Below are 24,604 nucleotides of genomic sequence, written 5' to 3'. Positions count from 1 at the left end.
GCAACAGAAAATTTTAAATTGGCTCTTTCCATTTAACAAAGATGAAGTGTATTTCTATATCCACTCATGAGAGTGTTTTATGAAGCATCTTAAGAGACTTTGGAAAGGTGCATTAAAATAAATTTAGATCATTTATTGCTTGACTATCTGAATTAGAAAATGTAGGTAGCTGCCACCATGGGGGAAGGAAGTCTGGTTTACTGTGCCCCCCCCCCCATCTGCATAAAGCATTAATAACTCAAACTATATAATTTTCATGGTTGATGCAAATAAAAACAGGGATTCCAAATTATTATAAATTCCTCTAAAACTAACTTTACAAGGCTAATTTTCTATTAACTTCCAATTTCTATACATTTTGGTATTTGATGTTTGATGTTTTTATTCTCCATTTTTGTGGTTTTTTAGCCTCCGTACTAAGTATTAAAAGTGTAAGGAACAGTTAAGGATAGGAAGAGTACACATAAATCACAAATATATTGATTCTGATATATTCTTTGCAACTACCTATATATATTTGGAATATTTTGATATTGCCAATGCATGAATATATCCCAGGAGCATGTGTGGGCTATATTATTAATCAGTCTCCATTAAGGGAGAAATAGATGTATTCTTAAAAATTGCCCAGGCGGCATGGCTCAGTGGTTGAAGCATCGACCTATGAACCAGGAGGCCATGGTTCGATTCTCGGTCAGGGCACATGCCTGGGTTTTGAACTTCAATCCCCAGTAGGGGGCATGCAGGAGGCATCAAATCAATGACTCTCATCATTGATGTTTCTCTGTCTCTCTCCCTCTCCCTTCCTCTCTCTGAAAACAATAAAAAAATTTAAAAAAAAATTATTCTCAGCTACTTTGATAAAAAGATCTTTCCTAAACCTATCTTCATAGAATGAATATTGATTTGATAAAAAGGTAAATATAGCATTTGCTATTTGTGAGCCACCATGAGCTCACAAATTCCCTTTAGAGAAATCAGTTGACAGTGTAAATTATGAATTCAGCCCAACCTCTGATACGACTGTTGTGTGTCCCTTTTGTTCTCTGTGCTGTGGGAGTGATGACAGTCTGAGTGACAGGTCATCATATATGTGTGTCATGAGTGGTCTGCCAGTTCTGACTTTAATGGACAAGCCAGCCATGGACTGAACGCTGAGAGACATGGCATGGTGCTGATGGTGCCTCTCACTGGATTGACTGCCTGCTGCTCTAGTTTGGCTTTTGTTCCTGTTGTGCATTTGTTGGCGATTTCTTAAAGCTCACATTTCCTATTCTAACCTTTGCTTCTAGTGCAATAAAAGCCCTTTTAAGGAATTACTTATTAATAAGCTGGGCTGCTGGAGTAGATTTTTAAAATATATAAATTAGCTTTCTTCTTTAGGATAATCTAATGATGCCTTTTTCTGTCTTGGAATATTATGAAATGTCCAGATTCATCAATGCTTAGCCTAACTGCAAAGTTAATGGGGGGAAAAATCAGCTAAAGTAGTTGCACTAACTGACTTTTTCAAGTGATTATACACAAATCTTGGAACCTTGTTTAGCCTCTGTCTAAACACAATGGTTAATACATTGAAGGATTTCCCTCTACTTTAATGCCATTTCGTGCACTTATTCAAACTACTCACAATTTTAAATTTATTTTTTAAAATTGGCAATAAATGTTCAGGATTCGTTGCAAAAAGATTTGTTCTTTCTCTGTCTCCTACTCAAAACTTTTGTTCCAGGATTGAAAGAGGACTGCAAGGTCTAATCCTGGCACAAATGATCTTGGAAACCCAAATCATGGTACAAGGCACCAAGCTAAACAAGGACTGGGTAGAACCAAGACACTATCAGTTTTTGTTTTTGGGGGGGGGGGCAACTTTTTGTTTTATGTTGGGAACAAAGAAAGCTGTAGCTTAGTTCACCCTTTGCCAGTGTTAACCACAACTAAATGATTCTCCCTTGGTGTTCTTTGTTTTTAAAGCTACTTACTAAACTATGGGGTTATCTCTTTGCTAGACAAAGACGAATGCTCAAAGGATAACGGTGGGTGTCAACATGAATGTGTCAACACAATGGGAAGCTACGTGTGTCAGTGCCGGAATGGATTTGTGCTGCATGAAAACAAACATGACTGCAAGGAAGGTATGAAGGGAGTGTTCTTTTCTTCACAGCAGCTAGAATTTCATGCCGTTTGGATAAAACACTGCTTCCAGGTAGAGTTAAATGTATCAATGAGTGTTACCACTTTTGAGTGATATCAAAATATATGCAGTGCTCAAAGATCCAAGGCAAATTATTGGAAACCTCATATTACCTAAAGGGCATTCACTTCATACATGGGTGGCATTAGAACAACTTTGTATAACAGACATAGATGCGGCTGTGATGCCACCTGGCAGCCAGAAAAGCACCACTTTATCCCCAGGTCTTCATGGAACAGACCTTAAAACAGGCTTCATATTTAAGCTGAACTTCTGCTAAAGGCTTTGCATTTGGTATAGTTTCCCTCCCCAAAATATCTCATATATATGCTACATGAGTAATGCCACTTTAAATACCAGAGAGTCAAACTCAGATGCCTACCAGAGGAAAGGCATTTGAAAATGGTAGATACTGAGCCATTTAAAGTTTTAAGTCTTGGTTTTGGAAGGAGGGGACGAAGGGAGGGAGGGAGGGAGGGAGGGAGGGAGGGAGGGAGGGAGGGAGGGAGGGAGGGAGGGAGGGAGGGAGGGAGGGAGGAAGTATACTAGTAGCACAGCAGTAGCCTACTAGTCTTTTGCCCCCAGGCCTTACAATATTCCTAGATTTTATAAAAACAATGATCGCCAATATGAGCTAGATGGGCACAGGAAATAGTTAACCAGTTTTTATTTCTTCCTTTGAGGGTCTGCTTCCTTTGAATTTTCTATTTAACTTGGATTTATGCCTATTTTGAAAGAATTACAAAAGCAGATTTTATAACTTGTGTCATTAGCACATGTAGATAGGTAGGACCTGACTAGACAGTTAGATAGCAGCTATTTGTATGCACATTTGAAGAGTATCCCAAATTGGCTCTTGTTCCATTCAGTTCCATTCAAATATGTTCATGGGTCAAGGGTTTGTTTGTTTTTCCTGTTTTCATTGAGCTATTGACATTGCCCAGAATCATATGCAAGTAGGATTTTGGCCTCTTTTTACTTTTCATGTATGAGTAGAGACCCAAGGGGATTCTGATATTTGTAACTTGGTAAAGTATTCTATGAAATCAGCAGGCTGGGGAAGATGCCCAGTTATTTTGCAGATATGGAAGGTAATCCAGAGCAAGAAAGAGTGAGCTTTTGTAGAGTATGCATGTGGGTCATGGTCCACAGGCAGCAAATAAATGTGGATATCCTAAGTCTCTGTTCATTACAGTAAATATTTTCAAGAAAGGATTTTATAGGGAACTCCCTTTTAAATAGAACTATCCAGGTACCCCCAGGAAAGTTCATTTTTACTGCAAGCCAAGGGTTCAGGTTTTCTTTTTCCACTGCTATAGCATGGGCACTGTCCGCAGTTCATCAGCGAGCCTCTTGGCTTTGTCTCATAGGCTGTTTGCCAAATTCTGGAGACTCCACATTTCATCTGGCAAGGCAAAGACGAGGAGCATGGAATTTAGTAAACCCTAGTCAAGTCAGGGTCCAGACTTTAAGGCTATTTTCTTGCCACATGATCCTGTATTGTCAGAAAGGAGCTGAATTTCACCTCCTGTTTGTATCCCCACAAACCCAGACCTCCCTATGGACACCTAGCACCGTTCAGATCAAAGTCTAGCAATAAGGACTGTGACAACGGCACATTCATGTTGGCATCTTACACTTACCCTGCAGCCTGCAGTGGAACAGGTGTTTTGTCCATTTAGTAAAACATTTCCCCGAAAGTGTTTCTTGGAAAATTTCAGAGAATTTCATTGTATTTGAGAATGGGATAATGGGATACACAATACATAACAACTAATTCACAGTCTAAATCAGGATGTGTAGGGTGCTGCTTCGTATATTACACAGAATGAACAGAGCCTGAGAATATTAGGCGTTTTTGAAGTTTAATATTAACAAGTGGTCCCCTTTAAGATGAAGTTATTTTAATTCTGAAAAACCTAAAAGAAATTTCATGTTAATTGAATATTCTTGGAAATTAGTTTAGAAGCTATCACCATGGCTTGTACCTGTTCACTCATTTTCCCCGCTTACTGTTTCATTGAACTTTGATGAAATTAGGGTTAATTTACTTTAGCAACTAAAATTTTAATTTCTGTATTCAAGTGTGTATTTTAACTAAAGGAGAGAGAAAATTATAAACACATAACTCATAACTGGCTTCATGATGTTAATTAGCTATAAATGATGTTTCTGCTAATAGAAAAAAAATGAATTAAAATAGCATAACCCATTGATTTTTGTTTCTGACATTGCATTAAATATTTTGCACATCCCAAGTGTGGATATCCTTGATTACCAATATATGTTGCTCTCTGTTAAAGTCTGAGCTTACAGATCCAGCAGTTTAAAATAGTTTATTTTCTTTTAGGCATTTATAAAATTCATTGTAAACACTTAATTTCATGAAAGCAAGAAAACAAACATTGCTTGATTGTGCTCAGCAACATGTGTGCCAGAGCAGATGAGTATGATAACAGAGTGGAGTGATAATTAGTTAGTATTCAGAAAAATCTTTCAGCAGGGTAGTGGGTAAATAGGCTGCTTTCTTTTTGGTCCAATACTGATTTCTACACCAATTGATATTATCGTTATTGGCACAGCTGAATGTGAACAGAAGATCCACAGTCCGAGTGGCTTTATCACCAGTCCCAACTGGCCAGACAAGTACCCAAGCAGGAAGGAATGCACGTGGGAAATCAGCGCCACTCCAGGCCATCGAGTCAAATTAGTAAGTGAGCACGTCACCCATCTTTTATTAAGCTGCCTGCCCAAGTCTTTCATGGCTAGCACACAAAAGTAAAGTGAATGTTTATTTAATTGAATTGAGTTAGTCGGCAGATGGAAAAGATTTTCTTTTTTATGCTTTCCTACTAACAAGAAACAAATCCCTGATTTCCTACATCAAGGTGGTGGTAATGGTAGCCATCAACTTCTCGTATAGTGATCTTATCCTGATTGCTTTAAAAGGTGATGTTTCCAAATGGAGAAAATAAAAAAAGGAACCAAAAAATCAGCAAGTCAGCAACAGCAATAAAATAAGTATTCACTTAAACACAGCATAGTAAATTCTACTGACTGTGTCCATTCTATATGCCTCATATACAGAGCATATGTATCTTTTAGAATAAAACTAATTTTGTTTTGTGGTTTGTGAAATATTATTTTTGCATAATATAGTTGCCCTCTTTAGATAGATACTGATATCCTTAGACTTCTCCCAAATCCAAATATGAAAGTAATATTTGTCCTCTCTACTATACTCTTTGAGCCTCGAATTCTGTCCTGGTCATCTGATAGTATATATTAAATTTCATTTAATACTGAATATTTGAAGAGTATAATTTTAAAAAATAAAATTATAGGAATATAGAAATTTTAACAATTTTCTGCAATATGCTGTTGTCAAAAGCCTGAGGGAATGCCATCTAGCAAGGCTCAGGATAATCTGTTAGTCACAGTAATAAAGGACAAGGTCCTCAGTCCTGTCCAAGGTCCTGATTGAAAGGATCCCTCTCTGAAGCTATGGGGTGAGATAAGAGGCTGCATTTTTTTCAGCAGTGCAGTAAGCTAAGGGAATTGACAACATAGATTTTTCCCGAAGAATTTTTTCTTTGTGTAGATCCAGATTTTGTCTGGTATTAAAGTCCTCTCTGAAGAATTTCCTTTTCTATTTTGTGTAGATTATGTCTGTGTAGTGTCACTATTTAAAGACATTTTCATTGGGTATAGAATTCTAAGATGACAGTTTTATTTTTCTGTCTGCACTTTAAACCCTTGACTCCATTATTTTCTGACTTTCATTGTTTCTAATAAGTCTGTTATAAATTTTCATTTTATTCCCATGAAAGTAATGATTCCTTTTTCCTATGGCTGCATTCAACATACATTTTTTATCAGCAGTTTGAATTCAGTGTAGCTAGGGGTGTGTGTGTGTGTGTGTGTGTGTGTGTGTGTGTGTACGTGTGCGTTAATTTATTATTCTCAGAATTCTATGAATTTCTTGCATCTGTATTGTGGTATCTGTCATGAACTTTTGAAAATTTTCAACCATTTTTTCACAAAATTCTTCTGCAGTATTGTCTCTCTTCACCATCTTGGGCTTCAATTGCATGTAAGCTAGGTTGTTCCATGTTATCCCATAACTCTTGGATGCTCTCTTATTTTTTAGTATAAGTTTTCAGTAATTTCTATGAACCTATCTTCAAGTTCCTCGATTGTTTCTTCAGCTGTCTTGAGTCTACTGATAAACTTTTTAAAGGAATTCTTTATCTCTCTTATTATGTTTTCTATCTCTAACATTTCCATATGACCCATTACTGTAGTTCTTATGTGTATTATTCTACTCAGGCTGCCATGACAAAATACCATAGAGTGTCTAAGACAACAAAAATTTATTTTCTGGAAGCTAGAAGTTCAAGGTCAGGTACTGTCACTGTTGACATTTGGGGAGGCCTCTTTTCCTGGCTTGTAGATGGTGCTTCATTACTCTGTCCTCACATGACCTTTCCTCTGTGTGTGCATGGAGGGAGAGAGAGAGAGAGAGCTCTGGTGCCTCTTCATCTTCTTATAAGGACACTAATGGGATTAGGGCCTCACCCTTATGACCTCATATAACCTTAATTACCTTCCTAAAGGACCGCCCTCCAAGTGAAGTCACATTGGGGTTTAGAGCTTTTACATATGAATTGAGGGGAAGACAATTTATTCCAAAACACAATCTCTCAGCTGAAATTTCCCATCTATTTTTGCATGTTGTCTACATTTTTATTAGAATCTTTAGCAAATTAATCATAGTTACTTTAAATTCTGTTTGATAGTTTAAACATAGGGGTCATGTTTGAATCTGTTCTGTTATTTTATCTCTTAACACTGATATTTTTTTCTTGTCTTTCTATGTGTCATGTAACTTTTTATTAAACACCAGACATTATGTGTATAATAGTAGAGACCTTATTTCTGGAAGTAGACACAGCTCTTCTGTTAGGCTATTAGTGTACATGGGAGGGAGTGTTGTCGATCGAATCTAGTCAGTAATTGAGCTGAGTTTGGGTTTTCTTTTTCCCATGATTACCTTCACTGTACCACTGGCATCAAATTCCTTTTTCAGAGATGGAAGCCTGAGATTTCAGAGGCACTTTGTCAGTGTTTGGCCTTTGTCTTTAGCTTCCCCAATTATATCCACCATGAACTGTGTCCCTCTCCACACTTTCTCCCTTTCCCAGTGGTAGACTGCAGTTTCCCATTACTTGATGTTGCTAGTCTGGTGGTTAGCGCAAGGGGTTCTCTATCGTTTTAGCACAGCCTCCTCTTTAGATAGGCTCTGTGGTTTTAGGTCTTTGGGCTTGCCTTTCTCAGTGGTCCTGTTGTTGTCTTTGTGGCAACCAAACTCCACCTTATAGCTCTCGTTGGTCTTCCATGGGAGAATTTCTTTGCCCTCTCGCAGTTATAGTAGACCCCCAATGTTATTGGTATAGGAACTTGTGCCCAGGACTTCCCCAGACGCAGAAGTGTTTTTTGTTTTGTTTTGTTTTTTTTATACCTTTCCCCTGGCTACACTAGGTCTATACCTTTGCCCTGGTGGTGATAGGTTTTTCTGCTCTACCCCCAGAGGCTTAAGGCTTTGTTTCTCAGAAAAAGTTGCAACAGGGCTTTATGATTTTCTCACAGCAGTGACCTGTTCCCTTTTCCAAGCCTGTAACACCAAGGAAGTCACTTGGCCATCTACTGCTCTTCCCACAATCTTCCTCATGAACAGAAGATTGAGGTCATAGAGAAGAGCCTGTGAGTGGTTGCAAACTCCCTGTGTCTGCAGCTCCTAGGGGTTTTATACGCTTACCCTTGTTCACACCTGATCTTTACCAACCCTTTAAGAATTGTAGCTGAATGTTCCTTACCTAGTTGTATGGCACCCAGGATCTCTTCCTTCTGTAGTCTGTTCCTTTGAACAGGTGCTTATGTCTCATCTATCCTTGGAGGGGCCTGAGATTCAGTGGATTTGATACTACTTGGTTGACTGGTGACTTCAGTTCTTGGATGTGTTCAGCAAAGTTGTGATTTTTTTTTTTTCAGTTTACATGGGTTTTTCCTATTTGAGTAAAAGTAACACTATTTTCAGCTTTTTATATCCAAGGGGAAATAGAACTGATATGCCTCAATTTGACAGTATTATATCCATTCTCAAGTATATGCCTTCCAGCTTATTGAACATCCCTTTCAACTCTAAGTCTGTTCTTTTATAAATTACAGGCTTTATTTTTCATGCAAATATTTTCTTGAGGATCAGGCCATAAAGCACGTCTGTTCAACAATGGTCATACTTGCCATTATCCCAAGAAGGTAATTTTTGGAAGGAAAAGGAGAGCTTTAATGCAAATTTGGATCTTTGTTTTAAGTATTTAACTTCTTGATCTTAGTAGTAGTTACAGTCTAAGCCAAGTTTTCTCAAATATTGGCATGCATCAGAACAACCTGGAAGACTTGTTAAAGCACTCACTTTTGCCACTCCAAGTTTTTTTAATAAGAGCATAATATTCATTCCACTCCTTTTTTCCATTAATCATGTTTATATGAAACGTGACTCTAAATGTCACTCTAAGAATCTGGATCAGTAGATGAGAGAGCAGTCTCAGGCAGTTTAGGTGACTTGGCAAGTTTATAAAACTAGTCTGCCTATAATACCTTCAAGCCCAGGCATTCTGTCTCTGTTTAACCTATTTTTAATTATAGCATTCTGCATCAGAGAAAAAAGAAATACATAATTGCTGTGTATGTGCATATATATAATAATTTAATAAATCATGTCAGTAAGACCAGCTCACAATGATTGACTAAAACAAATCTACAGGAGAAACATGGAGGGATTAGGAACATGTATTTGGAACTCAAAGAGACTTGGGTCTAGATAGTAGCACTTCTACTTACTAGCCATGTTACCTTGGGAAGATACTTAACCTTTAGCCTTGATTTCTTCATCTGCAAAATGGAGCTAATATTCATGAATTTCATGTGTATTAAATTAACTTGTATATAAAGTGTTTGGCATAGTGCTTTATTGAATGACAATGAACATTGATGTATGATATCCAAATACGAATCATAATTATGATAATGATTAATAATTAAAATTTTATACCATTTTATTATGTAATTCAACCATGATCAAGTTTTTGTGTAGCCTTATGAATTTGAAATTAAATTCTAACAATTAAAAATGTAGCTGATGATTACTTGTCAGAAAACTTTTTCTTTAAAGGGCCAGATAGTAAATAGTATTGACTTTGTAGACTGTGTTGCAACAATTTAATTCTGTTGTTTTATTGTGAAAGCAGCCATAGTCAATCCACAAATGAATGCACATGGTTATGTTCTAATAAAAGTTTAATTACAAAAACAGGCCACAGGCCATATTTGCCCTGTGGGATTTAGTTCATTGACTCAAGCTAAGAAGGTTGGAGCGAAACAGTTTGAAATCATGGTGTCATAGTTGTTTGTGCTCATTTTCCTGAAAAGCACAGAGTGAAAACATTTGGATTTACTTTCTATGGTAGGTAGAATAATTCTCCCCCAACTCCCCAAAATTCCCGTCCTAATTCCCAGACCTGTACATATGTTACCTTACATGGCAAAAGGAACTATAGTTAAATTAAGGATCTTGAAATGGAGAGATTATGCTGGGATATCTGGGCGGGCTCCATGGAACCCTCAGGGTCCTTCTGAGAGGGCGGCAGGAGGTCAGAGAGGAGAGAGGATGTTCCACGGTTGGTTTTGAAGATGGAGGCAGTGGACATGGGCCAAGGAGTAATGGCAGCCTTTAAAAGCTGGAAAAATGCAAGGAAACAGATTCTCACCTGGGACCTCTAGAAGTAACACGTCCTGCCCCCCCATTTTCATAGACTACTGACCTCCACAGCCCTAGGACAGTACATCTGTGTTGTTTTAAGCCACTAAGTTTATGGTCCTTTGCTACAACAGCAATAGGACATTTGCCTTGTTTTTAGTGTGTGTGTAGGTGTGGATTTAATCATGAGATACTTACTGCATGATAAAGCTACAAAGTAAAAGAAACCTTGGTTGAAAGATACTTGGAAAACTCTTCTTACTAAAAAAGGGATAAAGTTCTGAATGAATAAAATAAGGATCTATTATTTCTGACTTCGCCCTATTTAGGGTTTAAGAGACTAAACTGATTATCAAATTTTGGGGACCTTTTTTATTATTTTGAATGATTCTTTATTAAAAACAAAACAGAACTGAAACAAAATTCCAGGCAAAGAAGCCTACAGCAATAGGTTTTATTTGATGTATCATAGCCTAGGGTTTTGCTAAGGTACATAGCTTCTATTTATAGCTTCATATATGGGATATTTTTAGAACATAAAACACAAATGTTATATAATTCTCTACCATAAATCCATAAAGAGTGTATTTGATCACAGTTAGAGAGGGTTCATGGAAAAAAGACCTTTTTATACTAGAAGACTGGGGTTTGTATTCCACTGTGCCATTTTTTCCAGTGGCCTCTAATTCTTCCAATATCTTATAGGAAACCAAAGGACAGTTCTTACCCAAAACAGGAAAAGGCAAAAGATGGCTTGGGACTAAGGAGCTCTGAATCTTATTTCACAGCTGCTCAAATTGCATCTGCCTCTTTAATTCTCTCAAATGGTCACGTGGCTAAATTTTATTTCCGCATTAAGCACTATCATTTTATTATCTTGTCCTTTGTGAATAGCTGTAGTGACTCTGAATGGCCTTATCCTTTAGCAAGTGCCTGCATTTTCAATAAAGGCACCCCCACAGATGTTCATACGAGGGGCCTGCTATGCAAGCCTGGCTGGTGGCCAGCTAGGTAGATTAGGCTTGCTCGGGTGTTCCAGAAACACACAGTTATTCTTTCCACAGCCTAAAATGAGAGTTCAACTTTATTTCTTTTGAAGGGTCTCCTTAATCTCTTGGTTTGTCTTGTGGGAAATATATTAAGATTCCTGACTGAAGCTCACAGTTATTCACTCTTTCTTGGTCTTTCTAAAACCTAGATCAGTGAGCTTAAAATCATAGAACTATAACCATGGAATGAGTAAGGTTTAAGTTTGACTACCAAAATGTCTGTGAAATATTAGTGTAAATGTTTAATAAAAATACTTTAAAATCCCCCCAAAGAGGTTAGTGTTTCAGCAGAAATCAGAGTTCCTTACAGCTCCATACATCAGCCATCCTGCCCTTTGGGAAGCTGAAGGACCTTTGGGGTATCTAAGTGTCTTTGTGGGACATTGCGGCAGCCTTGGTTCCTGGTGGCTGGAAATGTTCACATTCTGCATTACTTAGACATAGGAATTCGGTACTCAGTGTGTGTCACAGAACAAAGTAATAAATTGTGTATTTCAGTTTATCTTTGGAAACTCTAAAAAGCATTTTTAAAGATTTCTAATTTCTCCTCAGCTCCCATAATACTATTCTGTGGCCTAGAAATATTTTGTATTGAGGCAAAGTCTCTATGCATGGAGGTCCCTCTATGTGGATGTCTCGATGATATTAAGGGCCAGATTAATGAGATCTCAGCATGTGAGTCAGTCGGGCTTTTGCTTGTGTGTGGTAGGCTATTTGGGTTAGGCTGACTGCTGGAAAAGACCACCCAATCGCTGCAGTTTACCTAACAAGCTGCTACCAATTCCAAGAGGAAAATGTATTAATACCTTAATGAATGAGAGTTGTTTGCATTGCTTGAAAATATGTCAGCTACACAACCTTTGCCTAATTTGATTCTTATAGAGTCAGTCTGATTCCATTAGTAATTGATAAAAAGCCGGAGCCAGTTGGCTCCAAACCAGGTGTCAGTGTGCCCCCCAGCCCACCGGCTCAGTGCCACTTTGAGTAGAGTTGCTGTTCTGTAAAACAGATGTTGTGATTTACTCCAGACATCCTGCGTTTCATTAGGGAGTAAAGTAGTCACTTAGTTATCTCATTCACTTAGTTTTCAATGAACCAATCAATGGACTGAACATGTGTGGTCTGTAAATTGTGGTCCCATGTTTAACTTTTACATAGAGTATGTGCTTTAGAATGTCAGTACCATCATGCTTACAGTTTTCTCTTTTATACTGTATATTTCTCTGTTCTTATGTTTATAGATGAATTATTCTAAATCACATTCAAAAGAGACAATTACTTGGCATGATTTTCAGATACTGTTATTTTCCTCTTGAAATAATATTGATCTTCTAATTCAAAAGCTTGACAGTATATTTAATAACTTTCTCTGGGTGCAGTTAAGCCAATTTTCTCTTATTGATTTTTTAACAGTTACAAACTGATATTAGGATGGAGCCCAGCCAGCATGGCTCAGTGGTTGAGTGTTGACCTACCAACCAGGAGGTCGAGGTTCAATTCCTGGTCAGGGCACATGCCCAGTAGGGGGCGTGCAATAGGCAGCCGATCAATGACTGATCACTGATGTTTCTTTCTCTCCCTCTCCCTTCCTCTCTTAAACATCAATAAAAAAAAATTTTTTTTAATTAAAAAGATTGGAGATGTGTACACAGGACAATAAGAGAAGCTGAGTACTATCTCGTGAGAGAGAAAATCTGCCTTTTTGGTCAGCCGCTTCCAAGGCATTTCCACTCATGGATTTGGACATAAACATGGGATAGGTGGGTAGGCAAATGAATGGACTTATTCAGACTTATCTAGATACTCAGCCAATCATCCATTTAGGTTCTTCTATATCCCATGTCTACTCTACTCCATTCTCTGCCACTGGATTACAGAAAGCAATAAGTGGCAAACTCCTTCCGTGACTACATACTTTGAATATTGTGTTTCAGGATAATTAAACTGTTCACTATATTTTCCTGCTCTGTTTTTTTGTTTCCAGTGCAATTCTTCATGCTATAGTCTTTTTTTCACTACCCAGTGCCTTTGGTCAAATGCAGTGAACATTCCTTTTTACCCATAATGATTATAACAAATAATGATTCTCTAATGTTTATTTGTTATAACATTTTTATTTACACTTTTTAGAAATTAGAGTTCAGTGGAATGAGACATGAAAGATTAGTCCTTTCTTTTATTTTATTTCTTTTAAAAGTACCTTTCATTCCTTTCTCCTCCACCCTAGTTAATATAAATTGCTTCTTTTATTTATTCTCTTACTCCCCCAAAGTCAGAAGTGCTAGTAAACAGTGGTGTGGTATGGAATAGGTAAGTGTGGCCAACACTGAGGGAGAACTCTTCTTTCTTTTTCTTTGAAAATTCCAAAATGCATGTCAATTAAACAGAATTATGATGACTTCACAAAATTACATTAAAGAAAACATGTATATAAAAAGTTAATGTGCAAATATTATGTGCTTCAGGGATTATAGCAAAATTAACAAATTTTCAAATATATTTTAATTTCTTTAGGTTTCTTTTCTTTTAGCTTTCCTCTATAGACTTAAATAGTGATGGCTTATTTTTGAGTGTATGATGGTTTTTTTTCTGGAGGGAGGAAAAAACCTTAATTGATAATAACCTGGAATTCCTGGAATTATTAATAGTTTGGACAATGTTATTTTCAGTCCATCTCAATTAAACTTTTCTTTGTGATATTTAATGTGTTATATAGTTAATGCATTTTGATTTTAAGAATTTGTGAAGACCTACACATAAAAATTACTACACAGGTAAATTATAATGATTTTTAAATAGCAAAGACTCCAAATATTAAAATAAGTGTCCCATCTGTCTGAAAAGTAAATTTTTAAAAAACTAGCCTAAAGTCATCTTAATATTTTCTAATAATGTGGGTTGTAAAAGCTAAATAAAGAAACATATAGTGAAAATACCCTTTGTTTTAATTAATCTATTAAGATTTACTGCATTTAATTTTTGTCAAAATATGATAATTACTTTATGGATTTTTCTTCTTAGTTTAGGCACCTAAAGGCAGGATGATATTCAATAGTTTATTGAAACCAGAAGGAATCCATTTTTTAATATAATAGTTTAAAATATTCTGATGCACTCATAAAAAATTCAGAATTAAATTTGAAATGAAATGTGTTATTCTAATTTGTCTAAACACTGGTGTAGATTTCATTGCAATAGTATAATTAGTTATAATAGTCAAATAGTAGACTTTCACATGGAGTTATTACATTTTTTCCTCATTTTGTTTTCCTATACCTTTTGCATTCTGTTGATTTTACAGCCCTTTCAATAGATGTGTTATGTATTAAATCATTTGCATGGCCTGAACATATTTAAATGATCTGTATTTCTGCTTCAAAAACCAGAACCCACTTTTAATAAGTGATTTATTCCTTCCTTCCCTCCTTCCCCCCTTCCCCCTTCCCCCTTCCCCCCTTCCCCCCTTCCCCCTTCCCCCCTTCCCCCTTCCCCCCTTCCCCCTTCCCTCCTTCCTTCCTTCCTTCCTTCCTTCCTTCCTTCCTTCCTTCCTTCCTTCCTTCCTTCCTTCCTTCCTTCCCTCCCTCCCTCCCTCCCTCCCTCCCTCCTTCCTTCCTTCCTTCCTTCTTTCCTTCCTTCCTTCCTTCCAAAACAGGCCTTTAGTGAGTTTGAGATAGAGCAGCATCAAGAATGTGCTTACGATCACTTGGAAGTATTTGATGGAGAAACGGAAAAATCACCGATTCTTGGACGACTGTGTGGCAACAAGATCCCAGAGCCCCTAGTGGCGACCGGAAATAAAATGTTTGTTCGGTTTGTTTCTGATGCATCTGTTCAGAGAAAAGGCTTTCAAGCTGCCCATTCTACAGGTAGGCAATTTAGGGCCCTGCTTCTCTTTTCTGACTAAGATCCAGGGTTTTCTTCCTGTGAGTGCAGTGGATCCCCGGCACAGCAGAAGAAATCTCACTGAAGCATGTGGGAAATACTGAGAACCACATAGCATCCCACCTAAATAGCTTTGTAGTCAATGAACATTTAGGAAGGAACCCAATAGTTTGGTCTGATTCATGTAAATGTATTCAGATGTCTAAAGATTTCTATAATGTATTTCATATTAACTGTAACAGTTTGATTTATATGTCGTATTTAACAGAAATCTGTAGCTTGGTGTTCAAAAATTATTCTTTAAGCGCTACCTGGTTAGTTTTTGTATTAATGCAATTTTGTAAATCAAATTTGGGATTCATCTCTTTGTTTTACAGAGCCTTATTTGTTTCCCCTTTTACTTGGAATGCAACACAGTAGTCCTGTAAACCTAATCCCTAACACGACTCACAGATTACAGCTGTTCTACAAGTCTTTAAGAAATAAAATATAATTTAGAAAAATATAGAAAATTTTAGGCAAAGGTGTACAATAATATTTTTATAACTTGGATCCAACTTAATAATATATTCCAAAAGTGTTTAGGAAATGTCCTTTTTTTCAGTTTTTTTTTTTTAAATCAGTGAATTGCAGATGTTTACTAAAGTCACTTAGCTTATAGTGACACCTAGTGGTGTTACCTATGTATAAACTATTGAGACACTAAGAAATCTCGGTGTAGAAGAGTACAAAAATAAACTATATCAGTGATTTTCAACCTTTTTCATTTCACAGCACACATAAATTAACTACTAAAATTCTGCAGCACAGCAAAAAATATATATATTTTTTACCAATCTGACAAAAAATAGGTACAATTTTGATTTATTCACACCAGACGGCTGTGTTGGCTGCTGTCATTTATTTATTTGGCAATCTAAGGGAAAAGAGGTCAGTGCCCCTGACTAAATAGTCAGGTACTGCATGTTTAAAAAATTCTCGTGGCACTCTAGTGTGCCATGGCACACCAGTTGAAAATCACTGGTCTATATATTCATCCATAAAACAGTCTTAGTGCCGTCATTTTTGTCACAGATACATGCCGATTGCTTTTGCTTTCTTTTTGTTTCATTTTGTTTTAGAAATCAGAATTTTAATTATTTTCTTGTCCAAAATTATTTTTCACTCCAGTATATTTTATTATGAGCATTAGATTTACATTGAAGTCTGTCAGAATAATGATATTGTCAGGATATTTATCTGATTTATACTAGTAATGACTGGACTCAATAATTTTTTGTGGTTAATGTAAATATTTTGATTTGAGAAAAATCATTCATAGATCATAAATTTCATACTAATGAAGAATTTTCCATACATTTGACATTTACTTTTAAATATTTTTCTGATAACTTGTCATGTGTTGAAGGGGTGGAAAAACTGGAATCCCATTATTCCATCAGCATTCTTCTGATAGTACAGAGTTCATAATATATATAAATATATATATGTTTAATATTTCTGGCTATCACAAGTTCCAAGAATGCAGTGTGAAAACATGTTGTCAAAACTTTCAAAATAGCTGATGATATAATATTTTTAAATTCTCTAAGTATAAATTACCCTCTTTTAGCTTGATAAAAATTTTCATTACTAGGGAAAACTTCTCTTTTTATTCTTTGTGAATGGAAGGTAAAGAATATATTATGTTCTGTTGTGTCAGTACTATGCCATTACCTACCCGAGAACTTGGGAAAATATAATTTCTTTGGATCTCAGTTTCTTCATCTGTAAAATAATAATTTCAAGGTTCTTACAGCTATAAAATTCCATGACTCCTTAATTTGCCTGGCATCTCCTCATGGAGCCTATTTGCAGTGTTTGTATTACCATTAAGAATCCATTGGTAGGATCTAATTCTGTATATATTTTTATCTTTTTGAAATTTTTAAAATTTAAAAATTTTCTAATATAATATTAAAGTTGATATTCAATATCATATAATTTTATGTGTATAGCATAATTGTTAGACCTTTATATAACTTATAAAGTGATACCTCCCAAAAGTCTAGTACCCACCATTTTAGGCATATATATATATATATATATATATACACTTTACAAACATTGAATGCTCAAAAGAGCTATATGATGTAGATATTTGTATTTTTCAGATAAAGAAATTGAAAATCTAGAGAACTTATTAATTTGCAAAGATTTCTAAAATTACTTCAAAGCCTGGATTTTATCCTAATTCTGTCTCCAAAGTTTATGTACTTTTACAATAGTGTATTTTCTCCTAATGCACAAGTTTTGGATTAGGAAAAAAACTGATACAAAATGGACCACTATTATTTGAAGCAATGGGTAGACAGTAAATGCTTCCTTATGTAAGTTTTAAACAAATCCTCTGTTCAAAGAGTCTAACTGATTAGTCTCATTTTAATTCTCTATGCAGTTCACATCCATTCAAATACCCATGTGAACAACCTTAATCTCACTTTGTTAAGCAAAATGTGCCTTGGATATTGCCCAATCCAGCACTGTCATCTCAGAAATGAGGATTCTGAGACTAAAACTTAAGTGACAACCACATAACACGGAAAATAACTGCTGGAATTAGAGTCCTGGCTTTCCAACTTTTTCTCATTTGCTCTTGTCAAAATTTTGTTTGTGGTTTTTTCCTTCATGTATGAATTTCTGCCCTTACTTAACCAGCTTTCTTGGAATTTTCTGGGTAGATTTATTTTATACTGCTGCTTCCTAATAGCCATATCTTGTGAAATATTCTTATGTACTACCTACTATGTATTTCTCCCCAAAGCTGTCTTTTTAACAAGTTTATTTTATTCTGTAGTTTTTCATTGAATATTTATTTAGCACAAGTTTTAGATAGATACTGTAAGGTATTGGTAATTTATAAGGGAAAATTAGGAATTTGGGGAGATAGGAAAAAAGAAGGAATTATTTCCTGTGGACAGCTTATAGTATGATAAGTTAAACTGATTTTCAGACATTTCTGAACTTCTGCTTGTCACTCAGTTTCTACTAACAAGACAGGCAAGTCTAATATTACATCTCTCTACTTTTTTGCTATATATATAAAGCGCTTATGCATTATTTACTGCCTCCTAGAATACATGTGGCTATTATCAATGGTTCCTAAAGTATGCATTTTAATTTGCTTCTCTAAATTACATTTCTATATACAATTTTAATTTTATCCATAAGAAAAGCTTCTAAAATTATAAATTTTGAAGCCAGGTGATTGGAAATATGCTTTATATAGCTTTCTGGCTACTTTTTCTCAAGCAATACTGTCCAAATCTGCAGGAAATGGACTTTATTGGAGAATCTTGTTTTCCTCTTACAGTAAGTCTTATTTCTTATAGGTCCAAATTTATTTTAATCAGGGAGAAAATGGTATCATTACAGTTTAAAATAAACTAAGTGTAGAAAACAGATCTTCCCAATAACAAAATCCTGTGTATTCGCTCAGTGGATACAGCTATAATACCAAAACTGGGGGTGGGGGGGGCAGAATGTGGAGAGGAAATATTTTAAAACATGGTATGGTGGTTTGGTAGCCTTTTCTGTAGCACAAATCATCACACTATTTGTCAATGCCATTTAAAAATCAAGTGATACATCATTATGCTCCTTGGAAAGGAAATTATTTTGATCTAACTCAAATTAGACTGCCCACCACTAAAAGCATTTATAGGTCAAATTACAGGACCTCTCCTGTAATTTAATATTTTACCAGGAAAGAAACAAACTTGTCTTTCCAAATTAAAATGAAGACCACCCCTGGGCTTCTCATCGCTTCTTTTTAAGTTTCTTATTGAGCTTCGTTTTCCATTTCCCAGAATTCTATAGAAGATGCTCTAGAAGCTTACAAAGTGTTTCAAACAGTCGATTTTAAAATGGTATTGCTGACATGCTAAACTACTCTGTTTATAGTTTTCTGACTTGGTAAGTGAATAGGGGTATTTGCAGGAAATGTGTATACTCTATTTTAAAATCTTCTTTTAAAGCAACCGTGTTAAATGACATATTGAACATATTTCAAAAGCCTTCATAAGGCCCTGGCCAATTCGCTCAGTGGTTAGAGTGTCAGCCTGCAGACCGAAGGGTCGAGGGTTCAATTCCTGGTCAAGGACATGTACCTGGGTTGCGAGATCCATCCCCAGTTCAAGTTGGGGCAGAGGCAACCAATCGATGTGTTTCTCTCATACTGATGTTTTTCTCTCCCCCTCCCTCCCTTCCATTCCCTCTAAAAAAATCAGTGGAAAAAGTATCTTCAGGTGAAGATTAACAACAAAGAAAGAAGCACTCATAAGCCACTGCCATCATGCTGCCTATTATTTTCTGCTCATGGAATTTCCCTCAGGGCATATAAAAATGATACCTCTTGCACATAATTGCCAAATGTTCATACTTAAAAAATGTATCCTGCGTGCCTGGCCAACGTGGCTCGGCAGCTGAGCGTGGACCTAGGATCCAGGAGGTGGCGACTCGGTTCCCGGCCGGGGCACATGCCCGGGCTGCCGGCTCCATCCCCAGTCGGGCGGGCAGGAGGCAGCCGAAGAGTGACTCTCATCACTGATGTTTCTCTCTCTCCCTCCCCTTCCTCTTTCTGAAATCAATGAAGATATATTTTTTTAAAAAACTTATCCTGTAGACTAAATTCTCCCTTTTTTTTCTCGGTTGGAAAATTCATTCCGGATTTTTTATTGTGAGCCATCCACAGGAACCCACAGGACTCACAGGATCCACAGGATTATTTGAGTGGCTCATAGGAATGCAGATGTGCACTGAAGCAAATAAACAAAACAGGAACTTTTTGATTTTCAGATAGAAGTAAATTTAGAAGTTAGAGAGTGGTTAAACTCCACTGAAACGGAAATCGGACCTGTTAAACTCACTGAGCTTACTTGTTTCATTTTTTCTCCCCGGGCAGAGTGCGGTGGCCGACTGAAAGCAGAACCCAAACCCAGAGACCTGTACTCGCATGCTCAGTTTGGCGACAACAACTACCCGGCACAGGCCGACTGTGAATGGCTGTTAGTGTCAGAGCGGGGCTCGCGACTCGAGTTATCCTTCCCGATTTTTGAAGTGGAAGAAGAAGCTGACTGTGGCTATGACTATGTTGAGCTCTTTGGTGGTCTCGATTCAACAGCACTGGGGCTTGGTCGATTCTGTGGATCAGGGGTAAATACAGTACCGACAGGATACCATAGCCGTGATAAAAAATACCTTATGATTCATGATTGACATGTGGAACATACACAAAACAGCAGTGTTTTTCCAAAAATAGTTATATCAAATTAATGGCTTGACACATTGTAACATGCCTCACCACTTCTTACCACTTCCCTTCTCCGGTAATTTGCTTGATAACATCAAATGAGACAGATCAGTTTGGTAGTTATAATTTCTTCTTCCTGTCCACATTCTAAATTTTATAATATTGGTTTTATAGTGCCATAAATATTTAAATTTTTAATAATATAAAAGGAATATACTTAAACACACATTTGACAATGTTGTCACCTTCCTAAATTAAAGCATAAAAGAAAAAAGAGCATGTCCATCATTCAGACTGACATTCTCTTTTCAACAAATACATTTGGTGGGAGTAGATGGGCCACCACTGGTGTTTGGACTCAGCCAGATGTTGTTCAACTGCAGGGTGTCACTTGTGCGCAGGACAGAATGCCAGGAAAAGATCAGAGTGTGTCACCATGAGAAATAAAAAGAAAAGCTTAAGGTTTTCTCAATGCTTTTTTTCCCAGAACTCACTGCATCAATATCAAATGGTCTTCTGAATATATATTTTGTTTCGAAGACATTAGTCCCATTTTTTTGATTGTCTGTCAGTATCAATTGTTTAAATAATACCATCAAACTCCTGTCCAAATAGCACCTGAAATGAAACCAAAAACCTTCTTGGACTTAGATTATTAAAACAAGAAGGAATGGACAGTTTGGATTCTGGAAGTGACTCTGCCTGAACAAGTTTAATGTCTCTTCACCCTCTAATTTATTTGTAAATCAAAGGAACTTGGCTTTAAAATGTGAGAAAAACACCAAGTTCCAGAACTTGGAAACAGACTTCAGTGTGTTCAAAGCCCAGCTGCAATACTGACTAGCCCTGTGATCTTGAGCATGTCATGTGCTTCCCTGAGACTCAAGTTTTCTCATCTGTAAAATGAAGGGATCACCCATCTCCACTTTTCAGGATTTTAGGGGGATTAAATTATATACCAAAAAAAATTCCCAAGCATAAATTACATGAAAGAAAAGGTGACTCATTCTGTTGTTTGCTTATTTGTTTGTTTGTTTTTTCTTCAGCCACCAGAAGAGATCTATTCAGTTGGGGATGCGGTTTTAATTCATTTTCACACTGATGACACAATCAACAAGAAGGGATTTCATATAAGATACAAAAGCATTAGATATCCAGATACCATGCATACCAAATAATAACTAATACCAAAACCTCCTTCAGAAAATAAAGGAATGTGCGTATTGGAGAGAAGACATCATTTTTAAAAAAAATTAAAAATGAAGAGATTAGCACAAATGTTTTATATAATGAATTTGAACAGAAGATAACTATATGACCAGAATTATCTCTGTACTGAAAGAGAAGTTTCCAGCAAACCCTGATCAGCATTACCAGGATTGTTGAACTCCAGGCTTGGCAGTATAAATAAAGCTGGTGGAAGGGCATCGCTTGCTTCAAGGGCACCCCACAAGCTTCTGTTCGCAGCTTGACACAGATGCCTCACAGTTCGGACAATTGGGCTCAGGGTCTGTGGCCCTGCAGAGTGTTCTTTTTGACAACTTTGCAAGATTCGGGACAAATAAAATGATCTTGCAGGTCATAAACTGGAAAACCCTCTCCTTGTTTGTTAGGATAATTGCTTTCACTTTGTATCTTGGACACAGTGTAAACCAGATCCATGTAAGATGTTGTGGAATGGGAGTCTTTAGAGGGTGATTTGTTCTTTAAATGTAGGTGTGTCCAGTGTTTGGGAACTGGAATATTTCAGCTTCATTATTTTCACTTGCAGGCCAGATAAACCTCTTTGAAACACACAGCATCTTGAGACCACTTTATTTTACTGATATTTTGACAAGTTGGAAATGTCAGTAGTTTCTATTATTGCAATTAAACTCTAGACATCATTTATTTAAGTCCTGGAAAATGCCCAGTTGATTGGTAGACTCAGTTCTTTCGGCGAAAGTGCTGCCTTTTCACACCAAACCCAAGAAGCCTTGTGATGTCTTATGAACTTTATGAGAAAACTCCCAACAGGTGTGAACAGGATTCTTCAAAATGACTGCCTGGATGGTTCATACTCAAGTTACCACTGCTGCTATTGTCTTTCTTTTGTTGTTGATCTGTTGTAGTTGTTATTGTTGATGTTAATGGTTAATGTTGTATTTAAAAAATGAAATGAAGTGGAAGTAGGCCTTGTAAGAACTGAAAGATCTCTCTCTCTTTTTTCTTCTTCCTGGAATTCACTTTTAAAAAAATGCCATGTTGGAGAAAGGATTTGTTTCTGAAAGACTTTCTATGGTGCTATTCCACAAACATTTTTTTAAACAAAGTTTTTGACCTTTGAGCCAACCACCTGTAGACTGAATGTCTCCCTATGTTTGGCTGGTGGCATTTGGAGACTAAAGACTTGTTAAACGCATCAAGAGCATAGCATGGCAAGGGCAGCACTTGTCCTGTGGAACAACTGCTCATAATGCCTTAGAATTCTTGCACATGATCAAACAGATCCTTCTAGAAACACATCTTTTGAAATATTGAACATAATAGTGTATGTTAATTAGCAGCTCTATGAGGAAAATCCATTTCTGTGACAGAACATTGGGTATAAATATGTTGACCTGCTTTTGTTGTAGAGAATGATTTTCTGCTTTAAAGCCATGTGTGTTTTTAATATTAATGTATGTATATGTGAGCTTGTCTGAGTGAGTGAAGCTGTAAGAAGATGAAAAGTAGTGGGTGGTTGGAGAAGTTAAAATTTATGTGCCAAGTTCTACTAGAATCCTGTTTGCAGTAGCACCTTTCTTAGGAGGTTTCATGGACAAATAATGGGAACTTATAATTATTATCAACCTGTTAAAAAAATAGCTCTTTTCTTCAGAGAAACTCTATTTTGATATTTTTTTATGTTGATGTAGATTGCTCTACGAAGTAGCTTTGTTTCTGTTAGCTGTCCATGAACTTCAACATTTAATAAAATTGAGTATTTTTCATTTTCACAAATTAAACCATACACACAGATGTAGTTTGTTTTTGTTATTGCTGCCCTAAAGAATCTTTTCTTGCATATGAGTTATAATATGTAAATACATTTTTAAAACCAATCTTTTGATCTTATTGAATATTACTTTGGAAATGTATAACTATTGCCTGCAATATAATGAGATTTTAGTGGAGCTGATTTATTCCAGTAACTCCTTCTATATTTTTTCACTAATTTCTGATTAGCCAGAACTTATCAGGAATGGGAAAGGAAAAGGAAAAAAACATGAGCCCCTAGTGTACAACACTATGGCTAGCCTGGGACTGTGCACACCCCCAGCTCTTTTTAACCTTGACGCTACCCTTTGACAACTGTGGTGATGTTCTCATTTTGGTTCAGGAACTAGGCTCAAAGAACCTACATAACATTCCCAGGGTCTCAGTGTAAAGTCAGATGTTGAAACTCAGCTTGTCTGATTTAAAAATCTGTGCTTGTCCTACAAAATGTAGTAGAATCAACCTTGACATATATATTTAGTAGACTTTATTATGATGAAACTTTTCCACATTGAGTAAATTTTAGGGGTGAATTATAGTAAAACTTTCAGGTTAAACCTATTTCTCCTTTTGGAAACAGCATGACAATTCGAATATCAATGGTAGATAGCTTTAAGGACCACAGTTAGTACTAGAAATTAAAACAACAACAAAACTGTAGTTTGAAGTTAGTAATCATGGGCTTTTTGTTAAAATAAGTACATTAAGTTATTCTATCTGCTGTGGTAGGGAAATGTAGTGTTCTACTCTAAGAAATAATATGGATATTCCAGTTGACATTAGGCTACAATGTGCTGCTTCAACACAACTGAGAAGTTAAAGTAAGAAGGTATTGGGAAAGCATATGGAGATGTTGTCATAACTTAGGTCTTCAGTGTGGACATTAATTTTTATTGTATCTTACGTCAGATACCAGTTCACTGCATATTATGTTTATATTAATTCAACTTTGGCTGAAATGTGTTGTCAGATGCAAATACAGATAGCTTCATTGTTTTGTTAATAATTGTTAGTTTCTGTTCGATACATTTTATTAAATTAATTTTGTAAATTATTTCCAACCCCTACATTAGTATATTGGTTGGTCTCTCTATTGCCACAGATCTTACTCCTGTATGTCCTGTACACAGAAAAAACTCTTCCCACTTCATATGATTTTATTCAGTTATTTTAAAAAGTCATTAGTTTATTACCATGCCTTAACGTACCCAAATAAAACAACGCTTTTAAAGAAATTAATGAAAAACAGCAATTATATTTTCAAGTCCCCAAGTGTCCCCTGCCTATATTGGCTGGAATTTTGCTATCTAAGACTAATTTTAATATATCACAGTATCAGACTCAAATTCTGTCCA

At 36.3% G+C, this 24,604-nt stretch overlaps 1 protein-coding gene across 1 annotated transcript in view; it reads left to right on the top strand.

The window, feature by feature from the left end:
- Positions 1 to 24,305, top strand: part of TLL1 (tolloid like 1) — a 154,620-nt gene extending 130,315 nt beyond the window's left edge. The window contains exons 17-21 of the mRNA XM_081135385.1: positions 2,007 to 2,132; positions 4,774 to 4,901; positions 14,712 to 14,925; positions 19,884 to 20,134; positions 21,278 to 24,305. Coding sequence (XP_080991511.1) covers positions 2,007 to 2,132; positions 4,774 to 4,901; positions 14,712 to 14,925; positions 19,884 to 20,134; positions 21,278 to 21,409 — 851 coding nt within the window. The 3' untranslated portion in view covers positions 21,410 to 24,305. The remainder of the gene's footprint in view (positions 1 to 2,006; positions 2,133 to 4,773; positions 4,902 to 14,711; positions 14,926 to 19,883; positions 20,135 to 21,277) is intronic.
- Positions 24,306 to 24,604: the final 299 nt, after the last annotated feature.

Source organism: Miniopterus schreibersii (genome assembly GCF_964146895.1).
Source record: "Miniopterus schreibersii genome assembly, chromosome: 4".
NCBI classification, from domain to species: domain Eukaryota; kingdom Metazoa; phylum Chordata; class Mammalia; order Chiroptera; family Miniopteridae; genus Miniopterus; species Miniopterus schreibersii.
Note: the sequence above shows the minus strand (reverse complement) of the source record. Positions and strands in the feature narration are given on the sequence as shown.